This window comes from Rhododendron vialii, chromosome 4a (genome assembly GCF_030253575.1).
Source record: "Rhododendron vialii isolate Sample 1 chromosome 4a, ASM3025357v1".
Taxonomy (NCBI): Eukaryota; Viridiplantae; Streptophyta; class Magnoliopsida; order Ericales; family Ericaceae; genus Rhododendron; species Rhododendron vialii.
In genome coordinates, this window is record NC_080560.1 from 16594237 (window position 1) to 16607739 (window position 13503).

Below are 13503 nucleotides of genomic sequence, written 5' to 3' on the forward strand. Positions count from 1 at the left end.
TATTCGGAGGTAGGTTAAGAAGGAAAGTAAGGAGTTCCTTTGAAAAGATTTTGACACATAAAGTAAAGTGATAATAAAAAAAAAAAGATTAATCAATGGGTAATCAGATATATCATTCCATTTACAATATCCAATTTATTTTAAACAGTTTATCTGGATCATGTGGTGGTAAGTACCGAGTAGGATTTACAAAAATTGATTACAAGTTTATATCTTTGTATGCATGAACAAGAAGGAGCATATTTTAATTCATATTCGCAGATTAGAGGAAGAAATATTTGCTCAGAGATTTTTAGTAAACGGGCTTTCAAATACACCCTTATATATCCACAGACCTCAATATAGTAGTACTTTCATTAGATTCATAGAAAAAGAGCAGGATAAGCTTAGAGAATTAGAGCAACAGTTAGCCGAAGCACAAGGTCAGTATCATAGAGCAAAACCTTTCCAGAATTAGGATTAAACTGTAATTATAAGAAGTAGTAGAGAAAAAGGATAATTAGTACCTACAGGTGCACCACGTACAATCAAGTTATACCACACAGGATAATAACTTGAACCAATCATAGAGATCATGGGTTGGAGCGTGCGCTGATGTCCTGGTCTGTAGCATTACCCGTTTTTATGTAACCTACTTTAATGTTCTTGGTTAAAGGGTTTTTTTTTTCTCTTTTTAAATTGAAATGTTTGTAGAGAGTGCTGGGAAAAGGGCGAAAAAATACCGACTATGCTATAACCACACACAAACTCACAAACACGCGTACAAATACAAGTTTAAGGGCCTCGCACACGCTAAACTGTAAATTGTGGGTTTGTGTGTTGTTTAAGGCCCCGTTCCGCATTGGTTCTTACTTGTTAAGTATTTATTTTTCGCTTTACGAAATATGTCATTATCTCACAATACATGCATCACCTCTAATTCAAAAAATAATACTTATTTTAATTAGTAGAACACGTCTTTGTCCAAAACAAGCCTGTCGGGGCAATTGCTGTGGTATGGAGCCAAAGAAGATTTTATTAAAATCCCGACTGTGGTCCTGCTTTTTGCCTGTATTTGCAAACTATCCGCCATAATTTCTCCATATCTGCAGAAGCGTTAAGTAAGTTAGTTGGCTGCTTGGCCTAACATTCATCCACCTTAGTGAGATAACCATCTTTTCAATTGACAAGTTCTTCCACATTTTCTGTCCTTATAATTACAACCTGCCGTTGGTCTAGAAAATGAAACCTTGAAATGCTTTGAAGTAAACAGAGCCTGGTGAAATCCTTTAAAAGTTCTTTTTTTTTTCATAACAGGACGTCCGCGTCAACTTGCGCAAACCTCGACTAATTTCAAAACCCTGAAACTAACTACCGGACAAACCCTCCAGTGACCCTGAGGCTTAAAATGTTTGGCCCCACTGAATACAAATATGCAACCTCATGGAGAATACATACTTATTTGCGTTCTCATGCTTATATCCTTGTTATGGTACAGTGTTGCATGTGGCCATCTGTACTAGATTACAACAAAGTTGAAATAAAGCACGGTGACCCGAGTACTTATGATTAGGACATAATGGTCACAAGTGTGAATATTATATACAGAAATGATTCGTGCACAGCAAGCTGTGCACAGCAGCCTTTTTCTCCCGCCTCGGGTCGCACAAAGATGATCGGAGCCGCTCATTTTGTTCAAAATATATCGTTTAAGGTCTCTGTAAAAAATGAGCTTCGTTCGATATCGTTTGAGGCGTTAACAAAACACCCAAAATCACTTCAGAATTTAAGACTAAATTCTGAAGTGATTTTGGGTATTTTGTTAACGCCTCAAACGATATCGAACGAAGCTCATCTTTGTGCGACCCGAGGCGGGAGAAAAAGGCTGCTGTGCGCAGCAGTCTGTGCACGTAGCACAGCTCTATTATATATCTTCGTTAAAGTGGGCTCGAATTCTCTGTCCCAACTTTCTACTTTGGCTTCTGTACTGACACATTCGAGGCCGGGACCTAGACGCAGGCTAATGAGACCTGAAACTAGTCCTCTGAGTTTTAAGGTTTAGGCCCAAAATAGCTAGGCCCCAAATTTGGATGGGTAGGGTTGAAAAATGAATCAAGCCACTCGAATTTGAGCTCGTATTCACTTCTTAAAAGAATGCTCAAGATAGGTTGACTGACCGGGTGGATGGCAGTGGTCGCGAGCTTCAAAGGGTGACTTCTCGATTGTGGTAATCGATGGCGTATGGAGCCCTAGTTCTCAGATTTCTTGGTTGTTTGTGAGATCCCAATCGGCGACGTCTTGGCAGTCGATTCTTGGGGTCCGAGAATGTGAGGGGCTCACGGCGGCGGGAGCCACTGTCAAGATGTTTGGTGGTGATGTGGTTTGCGGCCAGGGGTGGTAGTCGGTTCTTGTGTGGTGGTGGTTTGGTTGGTCTGGAGTAGTGGTCGGCGGCGTGGTGGTGGTTTGCGTCTGATTTGTTGTGGATTAGGGTTTGATTTGGGATTTGGGTTGATTTGTTGCCCTTTGGTGTTGAGTTGTAATTTTTTTTTTTTTTGGACTTTTAGACCTTTGCCATTATCTGTTTTTACTTGTCTGATTTGGGTATTTTAGACCCATGACTGTTCCGAGCTTGATTTGTTTTCCAAGCTTTGGCCCTTAGGTGTTTGGGATTCAGCTCTTTAGGTGTTGTCCAACCTTTGGTTGGATCCCCCTCCCTTCTCCCCCACTTGATATTCCCTATTGAGTTTCTTAATAAATTTTTGATTGTTTCAAAAAAAAAAAAACCAAGCTAAGCTTACATGTTCTGAAACTTGTTAAATTTTTAAAACCAAACTTAAAACAACTAATTGCTCAGCTCATTCGGATCATTTATCATGCTTGCGGATATGTAATATGGATATTATAGTTCAGCATTTGGGGTGCCTTCAATTATGTATCAGCAATAATTAACCCATAAGTTGCTTGCTTGACAACGTTCTCATCACTTCAAAATTTGTGTTAAATCTTGGACAGAAATATTTATTCCTACTCGGGTGACATTTAACGGACTGACATACTAAACAAATACAGATGAAAACAGTGGCATTTGATTAAATATTGAATGAGATTGATGTAGTTCTCATGGTGAATAGAAAAGTGGCGGGAGATGCTGACCAGTGCTTGGCAGCGGTGCCAAGAGCATCTAGATCTGGATCCTCTAAACGTGTTTTCAGCAATTTGGATTAAAAACAAATTTTTTCAGAAAAGAGTCAACTCTTTTTTGGAAAAGTTCGTTTTTAATCTAAACCATTGATTACAGAGATAGACAGTCCAAATGGACTCGACACCGCTGCCAAGTGGAAACCTACTTGGCCGGGTCCCCGTGTGTGTGTGTGAGAGAGAGAGAGAGATTATCTATACTATGACTAGATACTATATAAAATGCAGCTTCAATGATGGGTCATCCGAAAAGGGATCCGGGGATCCAGCAGCTCTTGGGGAACTATAGGAAGTATAGGGCACCAAAACTACGTCGTTTTGGTGCCAAATGAGAATGCCACTCAAGTCAGCCAAGGCAAAAAACCAACTGGATACCTCAGTGCTTAGAAGAAAAAAAATTTAAATGTTCTAAATTTCACTCCGTTTGAATCGGTGGAAAGATTTTATTTTTCTGATCATTTTATTCTAAAGAGTCATAATTAAATTTTGAATATAGGGCTTTCGTTAATTAGCCCTAAGAAGGTTATAGAACTAAATATCTCTTAGGGCTAATTAACGAGAATCCTAGAACAAAAAAATTAATTATGACCCTTTAGGATAAAATGATCAGAGAAATAGGATCTTCGTACCGGTTCAAATGAATTAAAAATTAGAGCACATAATTTTTTATATTTTAATTTTTCAACGTCTACCTCACAGTTTATATATTAAAAATATGATTAAAAAATTAAGTATTCCAAATTTCAATCCGTTTGAATCGGTGGGAAGATTTTATTTTTCTAATTATTTTATCCTAAAGAATTATAATTAATTTTTGGCTCTATGACTCTAGTTAGTTAACCCTAAGAAATATTTGAATCTACGACTTTCTTAAGGCTAATTAACGAGAGTCCTAGAGCCAAAAATTAATTATGACTTTTTAGAATAAAATGATTAGAAAAATAAAATCTTTCCACTGATTCAAACGGATTGAAATTTGGAACACTTAATTTTTTAACCATATTTTTAATATATAAACTGTGAGGTAGACGTTGAAAAATTGAAATATAAAAAATTATGTGCTCTAATTTTCAATCCGTTTGAACTGGTACGAAGATCTTATTTCTCTGATCATTTTATCCTAAAGGGTCATAATTAATTTTTTGTTCTAGGGTTCTCGTTAATTAGCCCTAAGAGATATTTAGTTCTATGACTCTCTTAGGGCTAATTAACGAAAACCCTATATTCAAAATTTAATTATGACTCTTTAGAATAAAATGATCAGAAAAATAAAATCTTTCCACCGATTCAAACAGAGTGAAATTTAGAACACTTAAATTTTTCTTCTTCTAAGCACTGAGGTATCCAGTTGGCTTTTTGCCTTGGCTGACTTGAGTGGCATTCTCATTTGGCACCAAAACGACGTATTTTGGTGCCCTATACTTCCTGCAGTTCCCCAAGAGCTGCTGGATCCCCGGATCCTCCGAGAAGATCGAGCTGATATCTTTTTCTCCTTTTTTTGCCCCGCAGAAATGCTCTTTGTAGGGTAAATTCATAAATGAAACCATTTCATTTGCATGTCTCATTGTCTTGGATGACCAATCAAACATGTGAATCTGATTTCCACCACTTATTTTCCTTTAATTACGCTAGCAGCTGCCACTTGAAATCTGGATGCCTATAGTAAAAGTAATCATTTAGTAGATTTGTGCACATGATGTCTAAGGCCTCATTCATCTAAAGTTTTTATTTTTTAATATTTATTTTTCGTTTTATAAGATAGATAATTTTTTTATAATACATCACATTTAATTCATTAAAAAATACTTATTTTAAAACATAAATACTTATAATATTTTCCTTAACAGAACGGAAATCTTTTACCACCACACATTATATAAGATTCATTCATAGTATTATATCTCTCGCAAATGTATAATTGTACTCACAGAATTAAAAAAACTACTGTACATGGCGAGCATTCAATATTTTTTCCTTTGACACGGTTAAACCTAAAGCTATTTCACTTTACCTTCTACTTTCCACTTGTCTCGTTAATGAAGAACATGTTGGGTCCCCACCAACAGTATCTTGCTCTTTGCTCCAATTTCTGCCAACAGTTAAACCTCATATTCTATTGAGTTCAAGCTTAGGCGGTTTGGAAACCCTTGTTTATAATTTATTTATATGGATGCTGAATCTTTGTTTATTGTATCTCTTATTTCAAAAAAACAAAATAAATAAATAAGCAAGAACTACCAAACACATGATACCTAGACCTTGAATAACATGGATTTTGTGAGAAATTGCGAGTAATGGTAGGAGGAGGGTATTGCGCACTCTCTGAGACTCTCTCAGTGTGTTTATTTTCTTATTATAATGATTTCATTTTATTGGTGATGAACGAAAAAAGATTTGATAAAAAAAAAAAAACAATGACACATTCAAATAATTAGGCTCTTTTTGGTAAAGTTGTCAATTTATTATTTTTCCTTTCTGAAAAATAAGAAATGAATTTTTTTTATTTATTAAAAAATAAAAACAAAAAACATGTTTGGTGACCATAATAGTTTTTGTTTATTTATTTGTTGAGCTGCTGAAAGTGTTTTCAAAATAAATGAAAACATAATTTTTGTGTTTCTAAAATTTTCGTAAACTAGTGGAATTGATTATATCTCTATTATAAAACACAAGGGTGTAAGCCTTATACAAACACAAGTTGTTAGAATAGTTGAAATTCATTTGATCTAATGGTTGAGAAGGAACTTGAAAATGTAATGCAAGTGCCCACATTTTTTTGTAGTAATTGCGCAAATGCCACTGATCTTCCAATTCCAAAACCTAGGCACAGACAATTCCAACCGGAATGCGTAGTGCCATAGGCATGAACAAACACTATATTTTATAAAAAAAAACAATAAAACAAACATTTTTATGGTGCCTGTTTCAAAAAATTAGAAATACCTAAATTTTTTTTCCAAACAGAGCTTTAATATTTCCTGGCCTTTCATTCGCTATTCAAATATCTGGGCCAGTAGAAATGTACGAAAGGTGGTCTTGTCCTTTCCTTTCCAACTACTCCAGTAGTAGCTAGTAGCTCCGTCGTTGATCGATTTCTCCTCTTCTCGGCCGGCTGTGAATCGTATGTCCGGACAATGTCCGTACCAATCCACCATAAATTAGTACTAGTAGCTAGATTCATTTAAAGCAAAACACAGTCATCAGTAACAATACGATGATAGAAGCCAAGGCATTTGTGCCAACAAGAAACATTGCTAGAAGAAGTACCAAAAACCAACAAAAATAACTTAACTCATTCGGTCCCAATTTAAATGGTCCTCACAGTTTTTCGTGTGTTTTCAAATCTCAAAAAAATGTACTTTTACATTTTATTTTTTTAATTTTCTTACACTAAATTAAAATACTCAATGAACACTTTAATTTGGTATAAGAAATTAAAAAAAAAAATGCAGAAGTATGTTTTTTTGGAGTTTGAAAATGTACAAAAAAACTGTAGGAGACAATTTAAATTGGAACGGAAGGGATAGAATCTACGGGATACAATTTATTTGTTAATAATTAACATAATAACCACAGGCTACTTCTAGTCGGAATTTACACGGCGTCTACAGACTTCTGAGCACATCAACATGAGGATCGAGATCAGCACAACAAGTTTGACGGGAAAAACCCAGTAAAGTTCTCGAACACCTGAGGCACAAAAACATCATCGTACGGCTCAAATGCGACTTCATGAGACTCAGACCTCTTCATGAGCACTTCACGAGCAGCTGGTTCCGCTATCGGTACTTCAGAGACCGCATCATCATGGTCCTCACCGGCAATGATCTCCTCGGAGCCGTCGATCTCCGGATACTTGGTGGGGTTCGGCTTACCGGAGTCTCGGCCGGTGAGTTCCTGAACGAGAGCCCGGAATTCTGATGCAGTGGTCTTCACCTTCATTGGGTTGGAGATGTACACAATCTTGACTGATTTGGTTTTCTTGGTCTTGGCTTGTTTGGTTCCCTTCTTTTCGTGCACGCTCAAGAGTTTTTCCATTTTTAGAGAGAGAGAGAGAGAGAGAGAGAGAGAGTAAAAGAGGGTTGATTTTTATGGAGAGAGAGAGAGAGAGAGAGAGAGAGAGAGAGAGGGAGGGCGGGGGGGTTGATTTATATGGGGTGGGATTAATCAGATTATTATGCGTTTACGGAAGTGGGTATTTGAGAGGTGAAGAAGTGGTTACCGGGAAAGGAAATTAATAGGAGATAAAAGAAGAGAGAAAAAATGGGAAGAGAAAAATGAAGGTCTTGATAGGGAAGGGTCTGAGTGTGTTTATAGAGATGGATGCATATGCTAGTCCCAAACTCAGCGCGTTGAGATAAGAGTATTGATCGTCCTAGTGGTCCTTTCTTATGTTCTCTAAAATAAAGGCACCACTCATTTAATTATTCCCTCAAAAACTATGGGAAAAATTCCACACCACATGCTTGGTTTCCTTCTTTATAAAAAAAAGTTCATTTAAATATTAGCACTCAACTTTATCTTGAACGACATGCTATTGGCACTCTATTACTTTTTGTTACCCACAAAGCCACAACGTTGGTCTGAGATCCCTAGTATGCGATACACAGAGGAGAACTTTGTTGATTCTTGGGAATCCCTAATTGTAGGAGAACAAAATCGTAACTCTGATACCATTGGTGGGTTTAGTTAAAGACAAATTGATTAATTACGCGCTCAAAACTTACTGAGAGACAAAAAAAACTCAAGATAGATGTTATGAATCATAAAAAACAAATCAGAGAAATAGAGGGATAGATAGAAAGACAGAACACATAGATATACGAGGTTCAGCAACTACTTACTCCTCGAAAACCACACCAATTCGTTAAAACCAATAGAAAAAACTCTCAAAGTCACTCTCTACAAATACTATAGCTTTTTCTCTCAAGAATATGATGTTCTGAATGTTCTAACACTAAAAATATGAATCAGAGCCTTATAAATGTGTTCTGTCTGCGTACAAACGGTCCTGGCTAACTTGAGCTCGATCGGTCCTGACATACTTAAAAACAGTCCTGACCGTTGTTACAGAAACTTTAGAAATTGCTCAAGATCACGACCACCCTGTCCATCCTCAAAACGGTCTTGATCAAAGGTGCTGAAACGTCAGAAATTGGTTTTCGTTACCCTAACATCGATTTGGGATAAAATCATCTGGGTTCCTCCCTCTTCTCCGAAAATCTAATCCGTCCCAGCCCTCTCTCTCTTTGCCAGAACCTTGATGAAGTAGGCGATTTGGGAGGCAACCATGTTGAGAGATTCTAAGTTCTCTGATTAACCACGATTCCATCTTGGTATTGAAAGGATATCCCATTCTTCTTTCTTTAGTGATTTCTACGAAGGTACAGTGAGGATGGTGTTGGGGATAATTTTGGTTCAACTTACTGATCTTTTCGAAAAATACCATGAACTTTTTTATCATGCATATTGTGATGATGAGTATCCCTTAGGTTTGGATATCAAAATTTACGATGAACGTATTATGATCAATATTGACAACTTGTGTATTATGGAAGATTTCCTTTGGGTCTTCATATTTTGTGTTATGCTAAAGTTATAGAACTTGTGTTCTGTTTAGTTTGTGTAATGGCTAAACACTATGGCCGAGCAAAAAAAAAAAAAAGGCTAAACAATATGGCCGAGCAAAAAAAATAAAGGCTAAACAATATGGTAATATTATTTTACTGAAATTTGTCATGCATTTCTGCTTGATATGCGCTTGTGTTTTTTGTTTTTTGTTTTTTTTATCGACAAAAGAGAAATTTTATTAAATTTATTGTTGTTATAGAAGTGACATCGCGATCGAGTAAATTAAGAGGGGCAGTGGGTTCAGACCAAAGTTCTCACCAACTAAGCTTAAAGCATTACCTTATTAAGCATTTATCGATGAATTAAAAGATTAGCGTCCATCTCACACGAATAGGAATTGATAAATGTAATTTTTTCAGGAATCAATGTCAAATATGATAATTTCGTCCATCAAACCTATCATGACTTGTGGTAAATTTGTACGGACCCTAAATTATTGAAAAAAAAAAACTCGTGCATAATAGTAATTCTAATAAATTTGTGACAATGCAAGTTTTTCCAGGGATCATGGTTAAAAAATTTGGGTTTGTAACCTTGATTTTATTACCAAGCTATTTATTTTGGAAAACAATAGATTCTCTTATTGTTTTGAATACGTACCAAGCCAATTTGAAATCTGCCTTACTTTTTCTTTAATTAAAATTTTACTAGGATTAATCATATCCCACCAAATTAGGCAACAAATTCATCTTAATAACTAAATAAGGATAAAATTGATAAACCACGCGTGAAAAGGATGAAAATATAACCCGTTAAAGTGATCGGGATGAAAACTTACGTGGTATCGCAAATAGGACCGTGATTTAATTAATTCTTATAAAAGTTCTGTAACTTGAATGTTTTTGCTGTCATAAGCCTCGGGTTAGCATGTTCTTAACTACTTTTTCAAAAAGTCAATTGAGGTACTTCAGATTTTTCTAAGGCCAATTATAACTTGTATAGCTTTATGTTCGTTAGACACCTTCATTTGTAACACTAATTGCGCGCTGTCTCAATCTTTGATATATACACCTTAATCTTTGAAAAGATCAATGTTACGGTGACCTTATTTTTTGACCATGTTTAGAATAGCACGTGAGTTGTCATTTTTTTGCATAGACGTTGCAGTGATAAGAAACATGATAGCTAGGTAGAACCCTGCATTCCGACAATATTCTGAAACATAGTTACCAAATGTGATCATCATAGAATATTGTTATGCATGAAAATTAAAACAATACCATTTTAGGGGGTCTGACTCTCTCGATTTTGAGTAGTTTCCCAGGGTTCCAATAACTGATAATTGCATTAACTTTACAAATGAATGAGATATGTTCAATTTGATCGTGCTATATATTGACGCGCGTTAAGGAGAATTGTTTGCAAACGCGATAAGAGCTCCATTATATTAGCAGGGGTGAGTGGGGATGCAAGATCTAGACAAGTTAATTTGCACTCTTGCTTTCGCTTTGGAATGCTTGTATATTATTGTAAAACATAATCTCTGTATCTATTTCAGTTGAAACTGGGGTGTAGATCATCTCCAAACCCTATTTACTGTAAATTGAAAATTTCAGGGCAACGTGAGCAAACTAGGTAACGGGTTAGTTAAGGATTATTATTAGAAAGAAACATCGAAGGATAGAGTGTTCCTACATGATTAATCCTTCGATTCTTTCATGAGATCGATTAAATTATTTACAGCGCCGGTGTAAACATTTGTTTTTTTTCAAATCAATTACATTGCACTGCATTGAAATGTCCAATTAATAAAACATTTCAATGTGATGCAATGTAATTGATTTGAAGAAAATAAATATTTACATGGTGTATATGATTTATTCTCAATGGGGTGTTGGCTCGGGTTCAAAAGCTTGAGAAAATGGCTAGGGTAATGTGTGGAGAGGACTTGTGTACAAACGCCCCCTTGATATTGATTTTTCACTTTTTTTTTTGGAAATTAATATTTGCATTTCAATTTTTACTGATGGCGCTCCACTTTATTTATGAAGTTACTAGTAACTTTACATTAAAATTAGAGTGTTATCAATAAAAAGTAGAGCGCGAAAATCAATTTTTTTTTTGGATAAATACCTCGACATTGATGTTTAGTGTAACCTACAAATGTACGTGTAGGCACTTGAGTGCCCAATTATTGAGATAGTCTCAGTTGACTAAGAAAAACTTGCCATCGTATACAAATTTGTGATGCAAACTAAAGGTCTTTTTGCTAAATAAATAATTAGTTTATTTTTATTTTTTATCTTTATTCAAAATTTTCCGTTTATGTAGTTTTGCTTCAATTTTTTATAAATTGTTGGTTCGACCCGATGAGAAGAATTGAAAAAGTAAAAAAAAAATTATGGTCCAAAGCTAACTTTTTTTTTTAGTAAAATCGAAAAAATCTGACTTTTTGGTTGATTTTTATCTTCATTTGTTAATCTTTTTAAGGGATCTTTTTGCCCAAACCTGTGATATTAATGAATCTTTTAGCTCATTGCAACAAAGGAATTTGACTACGTATTTTTTTGGTAATTTAGCGTAAAAATATTCACTATTCAAGACAACCCAATATATTTTGTTAACTATATTGTCTAAATAATATTTTATTATGACGTTTATCCGAACACAAAAGATATAGCGTGAACCCACTTTTTTATGCCATGAGTTTGGATTTCTTGATAAATTTTGCATATTGTCATCACCGAAAAACAATTCCAAATTGGAAATTAATTTTGGCACTCTTGTTTAAGCCGCTGGCGACCACTTTGTGTCTTGATCATGTGAAATTATAAAATAAAATGTGGAGCACCACTGGCTAATACTGGAGTGCCAAAATCACATCCCTTCCAAATTAGTAATTACCTATCTATCTAATAAAACACAATGGTGTTTAAGAATATTCTCTCTTAACGGTTCAAATTTCTCCCTGACACAAATTTTATCTACCCATACAAACAAATCTAACAGTCCAGATTTCTCCACACTTCACATACAAACCAATGGTATCTTCGTAAATAACTTACATTGTTTGGCCAAATTTTTTATGGCCTGTTTCGAAAATAGTGTGCATTTAACGCCCGGATCCCAAAGAGTTTTATATATTAAAAAAATAGTTAAAATATTAAGTATTCCAATTTTCAATCTATTTGAATTGGCGTGAAGATCTTATTTTTCTGATCATTTTATCCTAAAGGGTCGTAATTAATTTTTAATTATAAGGCTTTTATTTTATCTTAATCTTATAACTATATTTGGTTCTATAGTTATCTTAGGATTCTAACATAAAAGCTTTAGAATCAAAAATTAATTACGACCATTTGGGGTAAAATAATCAGTTAACTAAGATCTTCACATCGGATCAAACGAATTAAAAATTGGAACACATAATCTTTTAACTATTTTTTTAGACTTTTATATATTAAAAAATAGTTAAAAGATTAATTAGTATTTCAATTTTCAATCCATTTGAACTGGTGCAAAGATCTTATTTTTCTGATCATTTTATCCTAAAGGGTCGTAATTAATTTTTGATTATATGGCTTTCATTTTAGTATCTAAATCTTTTAACTTTGTTTGGTTCTACAGTTATCTTAGGGTTCTAACAGGAAGCTTTAGAGTCAAAAAATAATTACGACTCTTTAGAATAAAATGATGAGAAAAATAAGATTTTCGCACCGGTTCAAACGGATTGAAAATTAGAACACTTAATCTTTTAACTATATTTTTAATATATATAACTCTCAGAATGTTATGGCGCCATTTCGATACAAAACTGACGAGATTATAGTATTAAAAAATACTTAAAATATTAAGTGTTCCAATTTTTAATCCATTTGAACCGGTGCGAAAATCTTATTTTCCTGATTATTTTGTCCTAAAGATTAACTGTTACAATTTTCAATCCATTTGAACATGTGCGAAAATCTTATTTTCCTGATCATTTTATCCTAAAGAGTCATTATTAATTTTTGATTGTAAGACTTTCATTTTATATTAATCTTTTAACTATATTTGATTTTACAATTATCTTAGGGCTCTAACAGGAAAGCTTTAGAGTCAAAAATTAATTATGAACTTTATGGTAAAATAATCAGTTAATTAAGATATTCGCATCGGTTCAAACAGACTGAAAATTATAACACTTAATCTTTTAACTATGTTTTTAATATATAAAAGTCTCTTCAGACAGCCACAATTAATTTCAGATCAATAGCTGAGATCACTTCAATCCTACCCTTAACAAAGTGCTCGTACTTTCTTAATTTATTGCACAAACGCCATCAGTCTTACTCAAACTCATTTTCAAATTCTAAACCCAGATCAGATCAAAAAAAAAATTTAAACATAGGTTATCTAGCAGAGAGACGAGAGGTGAACCCCCACAAACCCAGGTTATCACTTCACCCTTCATCCCTGTCGCTGCCTCTTGATCGCAGCCCACTCACGTTCACCAACCATGGATTGTTGCTGATTCAAAGCCTAGGTCTACCTCCACTCCTATAAGTTGGGGGAGAGCCGTAAACACGGATAATTCTCTTTTGTGAATCGATTTAGTGTTTGAACCACTAGCTAGCAAGTGCCGTAGACAAGGGTAATTCCAACCGGGTGCGTAGTACCGTAGGCACAGGGAAGCAATCGATTTAGTGTTTGAACCATTAGCTAGCAAGTGTCGTAGACACAAGCAATTCCAACAGAGGTGAGAAGTGCCGTAGG

The 13503-nt window shown here is 34.8% G+C and overlaps 1 protein-coding gene across 1 annotated transcript; it reads right to left on the reverse strand.

Moving 5' to 3' along the window:
- Positions 1-6357: 6357 nt before the first annotated feature.
- Positions 6358-7460, reverse strand: LOC131322450 (sigma factor binding protein 1, chloroplastic-like). The gene has a single exon (XM_058353771.1). The coding sequence runs from the start codon at positions 7213-7215 to the stop codon at positions 6820-6822; it is 396 nt and encodes a 131-aa protein (XP_058209754.1). The 5' UTR covers positions 7216-7460; the 3' UTR covers positions 6358-6819.
- Between the last annotated feature and the right edge of the window lie 6043 nt (positions 7461-13503).

What these genes read in the sequence shown, in the direction of transcription:
- LOC131322450 (XM_058353771.1), bottom strand. Translation starts at nt 7,215, where the DNA reads ATGGAAAAACTCTTGAGCGTGCACGAAAAGAAGGGAACCAAACAAGCC.